This window comes from Leptidea sinapis, chromosome 35 (assembly GCF_905404315.1).
Source record: "Leptidea sinapis chromosome 35, ilLepSina1.1, whole genome shotgun sequence".
Classification (NCBI taxonomy): domain Eukaryota; kingdom Metazoa; phylum Arthropoda; class Insecta; order Lepidoptera; family Pieridae; genus Leptidea; species Leptidea sinapis.
Genome location: NC_066299.1, coordinates 5,402,512 through 5,415,330, shown reverse-complemented (window position 1 = coordinate 5,415,330; position 12,819 = coordinate 5,402,512). Strand labels below are relative to the sequence as shown.

Below are 12,819 nucleotides of genomic sequence, written 5' to 3'. Positions count from 1 at the left end.
TCTGGGTGTGTGTATGTGTGTGTGTGTGTGTGTGTGTGTGAGGGTGGGTGTGAGTGAGTATATACTTTACGTTTACTTATTCGCAATAAAAATTGCAATATAAGTTTCTTAACCAATACTTATAGCCATAAGGCGTAGTAGCTTGAAATTTGGTAGGAATATTCCTTTGGTAGAGTGGAGGTCAACTAAGAACTAGGATTTGACGAAATTCCACCCGCAAGAGTTTTTTTTATTATGAACAGAACATGTTTTCAAGTAACTTGAACTCTCACCAGTGGGAGGCTCCTTTGCACAGGATGCCGCCTAGATTATGGGTACTACAACGGCGCCTATTCCTGCCGTGAAGCAGTAATGTGTAAACATTACTGTGTTTTGGTTTGAAGGGCGCCGTAGCTAGTGCAATTACTGGGCAAATGAGACAACATCTATCGTCTCAAGGTAACGAGCGCAACTGAAGTACCGCTCAGAATTTTTGGGTTTTTAAAAATCCTGAGCGGCACTGCAGTGTAATGGGCAGGGCGTATTAATTACCATCAGCTGAACGTCCTACTCGTCTCGTCCCGTATGTTCATTAAAAAAACCCGCTACTTTCGTAAAACTTAGCTGAGTGTGCAAAACGCGAACTTGACTTTTGCATTGGACTGTCTTCGCTTGAGCTCAGCATAAATTAGTCTGTCAAATGACTTAAAAAAATAATGATAATGCTAATTATAGTCCAGTCATTTAAGCTTAAATTAGGTATGAATCTCGGAATTCGAGATACCCAGCTGTAAGTCTGTAAATACTTGTATATTGACACCCTAAAAGTCGTCTCAAAACCTACATATGGTAGGGTGTAAGCAACTATTAAATTTCAAGGTCAAAGGTCACCAAAATCGGTTTTTTGCGCTTTTTTTGGAAATATCTCATTTCCTATGGGTTTTTTTGCTATTTGAATTTATTATCAATATTGTAGAATACAAAATTCTCTACAAATTTTGTTTAAAATTTTTTTTAATACGGTGAACCGTTTTCGTGATAGAGGGCGGAGAGCGCGCGGTCACAGCATCACTTCAGGTCAACCGGTGCCTCCGGTTGAAAACGCGCCATATATAGCTAATGAACTATCGATAAATCAATGAGCGGTGGGACTTTATATGAAATCTATATACTTAATCATCCTTAATATGGTCTAGTAGAGACAAAATTGTAGGACTTATGGGTTTGAACAGATTTGATACGGGCATGTTTGTAAATATACTTGCCCGCCCTGCATCTAACAATGCCATAAGTCTGTTTGAATCCATAAGTCTTATTTGTGGAACACTTTAGATATTACTTACTTTTCGTTTTATTAAGTTTTTTTTTGTATTTTATTAAGTTAAGAATTTTGTGTTTCTTTTGTCTTTTTAATGTACTTAGATTATAATGGGGCTGACATGTGCTTATGTATAAAAGCCCCTAAATAAATAAAGAAAAAAAAATATCTTTAATATGAAAATTAAAGCATTAATGAACAGGATTGAAATATAAATCTTGGTTTTTAATTAGGTCACTTTAATAAAGAACAGACATGAAAAATACTTATATATATTATTCAGGGGACTTCTGATGGATGCTAGAGAACGCCGCGGCCGTTTAGGTAAATAATTAACTTTAGAATCATTTAATTTGAAAAAAATAACCGTCGTAAAGAACACACTTTTATTGTACAATAAACATTAACTGTGTTATTATTATTAACGCGAAGTTAAGTTATTCCAAATTTAAAACCTTTGTCACAACAGAGTTACATGACAAGTAATTTTAAACTTAATAAGACAGGTACCATAATATTCTTATTTATTTAGTTTAATTGCTTGAAGCGCATAATATGCATGACTGTAGTTAATCCACTTCCATTTATCTGACCAGGGATAGTACATCAAACCACGAACAAGTTCCACACGGCAATTATCTAAAAAATATAGTAAATAGATCAGCCACGCACTGTTGTAGGCATAATAATAAAATCGTTGCGTTGTATGTGTCAATATGGAGTAAAATTATATGAATTCTTTCTTATTTATTGTTACAATTAATATTGTGTAGAATTAATTATACAATCACATTTCATTTTAGTATGATGTTAAATGTGACCTCGAAAAACAAAGAAACCAGCATTATGCTCAGGCTTCACTAGCGGGCGAATATTCGCTAATGAAGCCTCGCCATTCGTCGTTTCGCGTGTGTCGGGCGCAGACGATTGCATATCGCGGCGCTGTCGGTAAACGGGCGTGCATCAATGGGTTTTGTCAAGACAACATTCGCCTGCGTGGCTACACTTCGTCGCTTCATTATAATTCAGGTCGGTCGCGCAGGCGATGTAGTTGACTACGATGTAGATGTAGCCAGGACCATTGTGTTAAACGATGCTAACGATGTTTTTGGCACGAAAGCCCGACACGAAACATCGCCCGCTAGTGAAGCTCGAGCATTAAAGGAGGATTAATGTTTAAGTTCTCGTTTAGAATCAATTTTGGACTTATGTACACAGAACTCCAAGTTCAGTAATTTATTTTGTAGCAATCATATCTATTGAAAGACTTGGTAGTTCATAATTGGTAACAGAATCTTTCTAATAACGTGAAAGTGCATCCAGCAATTTTGCTGGATTTCTTCTAGTATTTCATCCGAGATTTATAGAACAAAAAAGAGACAGTGATCGTAAATGAATGTAGGCTCAACTGTCTTTCTATTCCATAAAAATGTTTCTCTTCTGTAATTCATTCTTATTACGAAAAGATTTTACTGTCGAATTGGAGGTTAACATTTATCCCTACATGTCTATATTTTGCTTGGATAAGTTTACAAAGTTGTTAGTATCTTCCAAGTAAGCGTTAACGGCGTCATAAGATATTAACAAAACTATGTTTTTATACGAATTTTTCGTCGGACTAACATTACGAAAGTCTTTACGGTCTTTCTATTTGCAAAATATTTTTTTCATTCAGTCATTTTAAAAGACATACCTCCATTTGTCCTTCACTCACGAAACTCACAACATTTGAATACATTTTTAACAAGCAAGTACTCACATCGTCCTAGTATCCTCGTCAATCTTTTTGGTGTTATAAATTTGTCATAATCGTGTGTACCCTTTGGAATTTGTTTCGTAATGTTTTCCAGAAAATATATGTGATGGAACCAAGCCAAGAAGTTTCTACTTTGAGTTGTGAAGAATATTCTGCCTCCTGGCTTAAGGGCTCTGATGCAACATTCAACAAACAACTCTTGATTTAAAACGTGTTCGATTACTTCAGATGCAACTACGGCATCGTAATAATCAGGGTACTGCTCCGAATGTTCCTGAAATACGTAATATAATTCGTCATCAAGTAATATCACAAAGTGAAATTGATAGTCTCAGTTCAAATTATTTCATCCTCATACCATTGTGTTTTCTCTGAAAAAGTTAGAAAAAAATTGTACCTCTATAGATTTTTTTATGGAATAGCAGGGGAAAACGAGCTTAGATGTCACATGGTGGTTAGTGATCATTCAACATGAATCAGGTATTTGGCATTGCGTAGAGACATCGCTTCATTGTGTGTCCTCTGCCGCATTTATCATGGGGAGTGTTCCGAAGAGCTGTTTCACCTGATTCCTGCCGCCGAATTCCACCTTCGCACGACACGCCACAAGTTACGATATCATCCACACCATCTGGATGTGTGGCGGTCCTCCCCAGTGCAGTTTTCAAGGAGCATTCTTCCACGTACTACAAAGCTGTGGAATGAACTTCCTTGTGCGGTGTTACCGGGACGATACGACATGGGTACCTTTAAAAAAAGTGCGTACACCTTCCTTAAAGGCCGGCAACGCTCCTGTGATTCCTCTGGTGTTCACTTGGCGGCGGTGATCACTCAACACCAGGTGACCCGTACGCTCGTTTGTCCTCCTTTTCCATAAAAAAAAGGTACTTACTCTTTTTGACCACCGTCTTGGTAACACAATGCAACGAAGTTCATTCCATAGTTTTAACGTATGTTGATCAAGTTCATTTCAAGTTCAAGTTTGATAATCGCACTGTAGAGGAACTGCACATCTCCATATCGTGAGGGTGATATTTAAGCAGTACAAATTCAACAATAAGACACCACAATTTATGTAATTTGATCGAAATTTATCAACGATAAGTCACTAGATCAGTTGGCTAAGTGGAAAGAGCACACGGAACGCGAGAGGACGCGGGTTCGAGTCCCGCATCGTTCATAAATTTTGTTTTCATATTTTATTTGTGTTTGGGAGGCCCTTTTGCACAGGATGCCGGCTAGATTATGGGTACCACAACGGCGCCTATTTCTGCCGTGAAGAAGTAATGTGTAAGCATTACTGTGTTTCGGTCTGAAGGGCGAAGTAGCTAGTGAAATTACTGGGCAAATTAAACTTAACATCTTATGTCTCAAGGTGACGAGCGCAGTTGTCACTACAACTGCGCTCGTTCTCCGTTCAGAATTTTTGGGGTTTTTCAAGAATCCTGAGAGGTTCTGCATTGTAATGGGTATCAATTACCATCAGCTGAACATCCTGCTCGTCTCGTCCCTTATTTTCATATATAAAAAAACAAATAACATGTAGTAAGATTTAGTATCACAAATTTTAACATTAGTTATTAAATTCATAATATATATGTAAAAAATAAACAATTACCTCGATTGTAGTACAGATATATTTTGGTTTGTTATCAGCAATATCTGGGTTTGTATCGCAGTGATTTTGCGCCACATCAACTAATTCCTGGCCTGGTTCTATTCCTATAATATTAGCTCCTTTCGCAGCCAACGCCTGGTAAAAATAAATAAGCAGTAGAACTGACTGTAAGTGAAATATTCGATATGCAATATTTTGTGTTTTGAGCAGTGTTTTTAACCACGTAGTGAGAGTAGCAATTGCTACCGCCCCGTATATTTAATCTCTGCTTGAGCGTAATTTTTTTGTATAAAACTTATTAAGATGTAACGTGATTCTAACGTGAAACCATTCTTACTAAGACATTCCACGTCGGACACTCGGTAACAGGGAGCCTATTACCAAAATCGAGAGCCGAAGTTTCGGTTGACGGATCGTACATTTTCCTATTACGAAAGTGTTTCGGATCCGAAGATCGATACGAAGTTCGCGATTGTCAAACAACGAAAAAGTAAATGTGAATTGAATTTGGGAATAAGGTAAACGAGAGACAAAATGTCTAATCGCGAATTTCGTATCGATCTTCGGATCCGAAACATTTTCGTAAATGAAAATGTATGATCCGTCAATCGAAACTTCGTACTTCGATTTTGGTAATAGGGCTCCAGGGTGAAAATAATAATATATATTAATTAATAATAAATTAATAATAACAGTAATTACTGGGCAAATGTGACTTAACATCTTATGTCTCAAGGTGACGAGCGCAATTGTAGTGGTGCTCAGAATTCTTGGGTTTTTAAAGAATCCTGAGCGGCACTGTCGTCTCGTCCCCTATTTTCATAAAAAAAATATTATTAATATTATGTTATGTTAATAAATGCTTATTTTTGTAGCCTTTTCTTTTTATTCCCTCGCAGAAGGTGTGTAAAGTAGACTATTTACCTTAGGAATAATGTTTGTCTTAGTCTTGAGTGGTTTGAGTCCCTTGCTTGACTTAGATATCTACACAACTTCCTCACTTCGCCCAGGAGTTAACTCTCCTTTGCTATTCTCACGATCTAATATGACGCCCATGAGGTAATACAGTGCTTTACTATTATGGTAAATACCTAATATATAAAATTCTCATGTCGCGGTTTTTGTAGTTAAACTCCTGCGAAACGGCTTGACCGATCACGAAATTTTGAGTGCATATTGGGTAGGTCTGAGAATCGGACATCTATTTTTCATCCCCCTAAATGTTAACGGTGGTCCACGCCAAATTTATTTTTTTTAAATTTATTTGATTATGCTGACTGCATTAAAAAATACATACAACTTCAAATTTTCACCCATCTACGATCAACAGTTACTTTTGTATCGCGATTTTAATATCGGCAATACAACGTTTGCTGGGTCAGCTAGTAATCTATATATGAACGCTTCCTACTTCATTCTTAAGTATTTTTTTTTTATTTTAATGAATCTGAATTTGTCTAAATATGAAAAAAAGCTTCAAAATTTTGCAATTCAGTTAATGAACGTAAGCGTATTATATTACAGACAGTTTGAAATTTTGTCACATATCGCACCATTACTGTAAGTCGTTAAGGAGATCCATTGATCATCATATTCGCCTACGACAATTACTTCAACATAATAACGTTACGGAAGGTGACTCAAATAGTCGGATAGCATATAAGAGATTAGATAATTTGCTCCTAAGAATTGATTTGAAGAGTTCTGTCACTTTGTCATGGATCCCATATTCAGAAAAAACCAAACTCTCATCAAACTACACTTGATGTACTTCCAATAATAAAAAAAGAATACTCGTAATCGAAAATTAGCGTGATATTGAGTTATTCGTCTATTTCACGCGCACATACTTAATGCAAATTTAACACTTTCATGTTTTTCTCATGGATGCCATTGTCAGATCTGGACCAAATTGAAATGATAACACACAGGAAGCAACAGCTTTCAAACATAAAAATATTCAAAATCGGTTCACCCAGTCAAAAGTTCAGAGGTAACAAACATAAAAAATACAATTGAATTGCAAACCTCCTCCTTTTTTGAAGTCGGTTAAAAAATATAATATTTACAATCACAAAACTAGAAAGATACTCAAGTAAGTAGATTAAATTAAAACTAGGCAGACAGCCCTATCGCTGTTTACGTACCACGCGGCCACACGCCGCCCTAGCAATAGCTAGTGGCCCCAGTTAATAAACTCCATTGACAGGGCCTAGTTAGAATTCTGTATGAAAAAATTACCGTGGTAGTACGTTACTGTACATCAGGTGATAACGTCACTGTTACCTGAAGTATGTAAGCATGAACCACATATCCATATAAAATGATTTTCTTATACGGATGCAATGAATGTAAGAATGGATGAATAAAAAAACGTGTGTTAAAATATTTCACCGAATACTGGCTTCTACCAAAATTGCAAAAAACGATTCTAGACCTATCAAACGTTACCTCTGCCAAAATTCCACCACCACTACCAACTTCTAGCAATTTCTTATCAGCGAATGGATTTATTGTTTTCTTGTCAGAAGAATTCCCAGCAAGGCCATCCATAATAAATGGAACTCTGCAATTAATAGTTAAGAGGAAACAAATATTTGGCCATGCATTAGAAACTCACATTTCATTTGGAAGGTTAATTAGATCCAAGTTATTAAATTAAGTTTACCTATATATAGTAAACTTTTTATTTATTTTTGAAAATTATACATAAATTCATATTAGTTACTTTTAATGTGTAAGGCAAATTTTGCAAGGGAAATCTAATTAGCACAAGTAGGAACTTACTAATATTTTGTTATAAATATTTCAAATCAAAAAAATTTTTGAGTTAGATACCTGATCTTGTTAAAACTTCTTAGGGGAAGGCATGGGCTTGTTGGACCCCACCATTCGAAATTGATAAGTCTTTCTATCTCTTCATTATCCACCGTAGCCCGTTTATTTGATGTGGAATAATTGGGTTTACATATATCTGAAATTAATCTGAAAACAAACAATAAATTATTTAATTCCACATTACTGATTTGCTGTTGCTGCTAAATCTATACGTGTCTATACGGGTCCTTCTTCACAACGTCTACGATCATTTTTGACTAAATCTGAAAATGTGACTGTGAAATGATTACTATATTAATTTATGATACACGAAGTCCAACGAAGGACGATACATGCCCCAGCCCGAATAAAGATTAGAGCCATCATTTACGTCTCTTGAATAGCTTAGTGGGTCCTTGTATACCTTTAAAAGACGACTTAAAATTTTTAAAACTGGCCACAGTTAACAATAGAATAATAAGAAAATAAGATTATAATTTGAAAATGGAACACCTTGCCAATACTATTGGCTATGTATTTTATTCATGTGTCATTTGTTTTACGATTTGGCGGCAAATTAAAAATTGTCTGTGTCATGTCAGCAAATGGCAGCGAGAAAATGTTCGTGCAATGATGGACTTCGATGTCATTTACGTCAACAAGAAAGTTATGCTACATGCACAAAAAACGGATACAGCGATGTATAGATGTGAATGGACACTATTTTGATACAGATAAAGATACATTGAGTAATAATTTGCTAGTTTTACAGAAAGCTTTGCTTAAAAATGAAGCTGCATGACTATTGGTTTAACTTAATTAACTTGAATACGAACATATCATCGGAATTTAGGTAATCGGCATTAAAATAATTTGTAAAACATGTATTGTTGTGCACATAGTACTGTAGAGTTCGTGCAAGTCTCTTTCAGAAATGGCCAGCGAATCTTTCCAGAAACTTTTGTCTCAAGAAGGTCGAGGAGACAACAGTGGGAGACTACATTTTTACATCTAAAAAAAACCCAGACAACAGTCCCCTTAATGAATATCTGAATAATGCCTTTCGAAATCTTAAGCGTTACCAATTTTGTGGTCATCGCAATGGTAATGCCAAATTACCCTCGATGTTTCCAGAACGATGATATTTTTTTATGAAAATAAGGGACGAGACGAACAGGACGTTCAGCTAATGGTTATTGATACGCCCTGCACATTACAATGCAGTGCCGCTTAAGATTATTGAAAAACCCAGAAATTCTCAGCGGCACTACAACTGTGCTCGTCACCTTGAGACATAAGATGTCAAGTCTCATTTGCCCAGTAATTCCACTAGCTACCGCGCCCTTTAGACCGAAACACACTACTGCTTCACGGCAGAAATAGGCGCCGTTGTGCTACCCATAATCTAGCCGACATCCGGTGCAAAGGAGCGTCCTATTGGTAGGTATATAATAATATGACATGAGGACTCCTATGATTCCTCTGGTGCAGAAAGAGAATGTGATCGAAGATGATTTAAATCAAGTGATCCGTACGGTCGTTTCTCCTCCTCTGAAATAAAAAAAAATCTGTTTAACAATTCTAACAGGTATTCACACAGATATCAAAATAGTTTCCAAGTTTAACAAATATTTTTTTAGAAAATCTGCAACGGAGATCTTTCATAATTTTGATGGGCCTGGTAAAGAATAAAATTACGACATAAAACATGCCAGAACCTTAAAAACAAAATATAATATCATTTAGAAAATACTATTGCCGAGTTAAGTATAAAATTACGTGATTCAATATTTATCATTCATCAATAGTGATCAATATATAGGGTACATATACGTAGGTCACACTAAAATTTTTGCGTAACTTAAAAAAACAACATGTTATAACCAAAATATTATGTTTATTGCTTTTCAAAATACTCACCTATACATTTTAAACATTTTTTCATGCGATCGAACCATTAAAAATAGGATTGAAGGCATGTTTTCTACGTGCTGATTGAACGCTATCACTGCCTCTTCGGAATTGGTAAAAGTGAAACCTCTCATCAAATCTTTGATTTTGGGGAAAATACAGAAATCAGAGGGTGCTAAGTCGGGGCTATGTGCAGTATTGGTGATAAGTTGTACTTTTTCGGAAGTTACAAATGACTTAGTTTTGTTGGACGTGTGTGAAGAAGCGTTATCATGATGTAGGAGAACGCGGCTTTTTGGTCGTCTTTCTCGAATTTTTTTCAACACCCTGGGTAAACAAATGGTAGAATACCACTCGGCATTTACACTCTTTTGATCTTCAAGTGGAAGATGGGAGTCGTAGATGAGAAAAATATGCGATCATTTTTTACCAACGTTTCTCGCCTGCCTCACTTTTGTTAGCCTGTTCTCATTTTCAAACACCCCTTCACAAGATTGCTGTTTTTTTCGGGTTCAAAACAATAAATCCAGGTTTCGTCTCCTGTGACATCATTAAACAGCATTAGAATGTGCATGGTCGTACTTCATTAGCATCTGTGAGCACCATTCTACGCGAGTCCGCTTCTGCTCCGCTGTCAGTTCATGAGGGATCCAACGACAACAAAGTTTCCGAACTTTCAATTCTTCGTGTAAAATTTTCTGAATTTGGCTCATACCAATCCCGAATAGTCCTCGAATTGTCTTATAGGTAATCCGCGGGTTTTCTTCAATTAGCCGCTTAACAGTAGCCACATTATTTTCGTTGATGGCATTTGAAGGCCGCCCTTCACAAAATTCGTCGTGTAAAGAAACCCAAACCGCCTCACGGTGCTCAAGCAAGGTGCTTCTCTCCCAAAAGCAGTTTGAAGACGAGCTGCATAGTCTTGCGGAGAGAGAGTACTTTTAAAATCATAAAAAAACATCGCTCTAAAATCTTTTCGACTAAATTCCATTTTCGTTGCATACGTAGAACTTTGATGTGTGATAATAAAAAATTGTCAAGTGATATCCCGCCAATTGCTTTTTTTTACTAAGAAGGTTGCAACGTTTCAAAAAATTTAACACTCGCAATTCAAATAGTTCCAATTAGCTAGAAGTGCAAAACTTTTAGTGCGCCCCATGTAGGTACCTAACGTTTTGCTAAAATAATGATAAACATAGGTATTTGTCATTGAAATGTTAATGATATTGTACCTTTTTATAATTTGTTTTCTTTGCGTCTAGTTTATGTGCAAATGCTATAGGTATTATTACTTAATAATTATTAACAAATTGCCGTAATTTGAAATATATTCTTGATAATTGTAATGTATGTAGGTACATAGGCATATAAGTGCAAGATCCCAGAAAATGTTGAAAACAAAAGTATTACGATATTCAAAAGAATTGTTAAAAAAAGTTTGTGTGGTAGAGGTTACTTTAACATAAATGACTTTCTTAATGATAGATACCACAGATTGGAAATGGAACGACCGCCCTCAGGCTTTAAAAGTGATGTACATAATGTCCTACTCGAAACAAACGTAAACTTGCAATTTCATCTACTAGGCTCCGTAAAATTGCTAAATCTTTTAATTTGAATTGTGTTATATTTAATAATAAACTCCTAAATGATATTAAAAATATTACCAATTAAAAAAATTAAAATGTATTGTTAAAAATAAATTGACATCTAAGGCCAATTATAATGTGAAAGATTATTTGAATGACAAAGATAGTTTGGACTTCTTTCTAAATTTAATGAATTTTTAAGTTTTTTTATACTTCATCCTGACTTGCACTAAACAACTTATAAAATTAACAGTGAATATTTTTTTTGATTTGAAATAATAACATTAATAATTGTACGATATTACTATGTAACCATATATATTTTTATGAAAAAAGCCCGCTGAGTTTGTTGCGCCCGTTCTTCTCAGGTCTAAGGCGTTCTTTTTGGAATGGATGTTAGTTTTTGACTTTTTCAATAAAAAATGTCACATCCTATTTTGAATAAAAAGCTTTGTGGAAAGTAAGAATATGGGCTGGCTTTATGTATTGCCGTGCTCTATTTATGACGCCCAGCTTCTTTGAAGCCAATTTGGCTTTGCCCTCCAGATAACCATGAATTGGCAATCACTAGAGATTTCGAGACACAGTAATCCGATACTAGGCGAGGCATTAAGGGAAGCGTTCTCGAAGAGCGGTTATATGACAAATGGGATTTGTAAACGGTCAAACTTGAGTCTTCTAGGGGTTAAATTGAACCAGATTCCGCGACCTTCTCAAGAGAGGACTCGATAGAAGACAAGTTTCTTCCGGCACAATTGACGATTTCCCGAAAGCGACCTGGATGACCCGTGTATACGGCATCACCAGTACTGTCGTCTGCATAGCAATGTATGTGGAAGGTGTCCAACATATCATTGATAAATATATATATATATATATATATATATATATATATATATATATTATGTGTAACTACATTATTAACATTATTGTTATAGGCTTAAGTAGGATAATGGTAAATTAAAAAAACGAAACTTAATCTTGGTTTGCATCATCATCATATCAGACGGTACACGTCCACTGCTGGACAAAGGAGTCCCCCAAAGATGTTCTGCGCTGCCCTCATCCAACATTTTCCGGCGATCTTGACCAGATAATCGGTGCATTATGTCTACCAACCTACCAAGTCGTGCGTCTTCTTGTACGTGGTCGCCATTTGAGGACTTTACTGCCCCAACGGCCATCTGTCCGTGCAGCTATGTACCCTGCCCACTGCCACTTCAGTTTCACAATCACCTGGGCTATGTCAATAACTTTGGTTTGCATACATTTTTAGAATTGTTATGCAGCTTATGAGTTCGTCCGTGTAGTTTACAATTCTGCCCATACCTTTGCGTAGATATCTTCATTTGCGACGTAATAATTGCCCAACTACTTCAAACCAAACCATACACGCTATTAAAATACATCCATTACTTTCCATATTATTTGTTATCAGACACCCAATAAAAGATTGCGGTGTTACGACTTATCATTACGAAGTGGGTTACGAAGTGACCCACTTCAGAAGTGAACAATAATATCGTGTATTAAAATAATAAAAATTAATAAAATAAACATACCTATAGTGACTAAATGTAACACCGCGCTTCACTACACAAAGTATCTTCATTTTATGAATATTATTTAACAAATTATGATGTTTATCGTTTACAACTCTTGTGCATTAAGTACAATTCGCGAAGGGAGTTATAAACGAACTGAAAGTGTTGGCGATCAAGGTATCGCGGCCGAGCTATGTACATGCGTCATTAAGTAAATTCATAGTTGATTGAAAAGAAAAAGTAGTGTTAATTATGTAAAATAATATTCTATATGCTTTCTATACAAT

General features: G+C 35.8%; 1 protein-coding gene across 1 annotated transcript; it reads right to left on the bottom strand.

Annotated features, from left to right (window-relative positions):
- Positions 1-1,669: 1,669 nt before the first annotated feature.
- On the bottom strand, positions 1,670-12,702 carry LOC126975354 (ubiquinone biosynthesis O-methyltransferase, mitochondrial-like). Its single transcript, XM_050823206.1, has 6 exons — positions 12,551-12,702; positions 7,510-7,656; positions 7,123-7,237; positions 4,672-4,806; positions 3,057-3,327; positions 1,670-1,936 (listed from the first exon to the last, which is right to left on the bottom strand). The coding sequence occupies exons 1-6, from the start codon at positions 12,598-12,600 to the stop codon at positions 1,818-1,820; spliced, it is 837 nt and encodes a 278-aa protein (XP_050679163.1). The 5' UTR covers positions 12,601-12,702; the 3' UTR covers positions 1,670-1,817.
- Positions 12,703-12,819: the final 117 nt, after the last annotated feature.

What these genes read in the sequence shown, in the direction of transcription:
- LOC126975354 (XM_050823206.1), bottom strand. Translation starts at nt 12,600, where the DNA reads ATGAAGATACTTTGTGTAGTGAAGCGCGGTGTTACATTTAGTCACTAT. An exon ending in ATATCTGTACTACAATCGAG is followed by an intron (nt 3,328 to 4,671) that starts GTAATTGTTTAT and finishes TACGTATTTCAG; the next exon opens with GAACATTCGGAGCAGTACCC. An exon ending in GACGAGGATACTAGGACGAT is followed by an intron (nt 1,937 to 3,056) that starts GTGAGTACTTGC and finishes TATATTTTTTAG; the next exon opens with ATAATTGCCGTGTGGAACTT.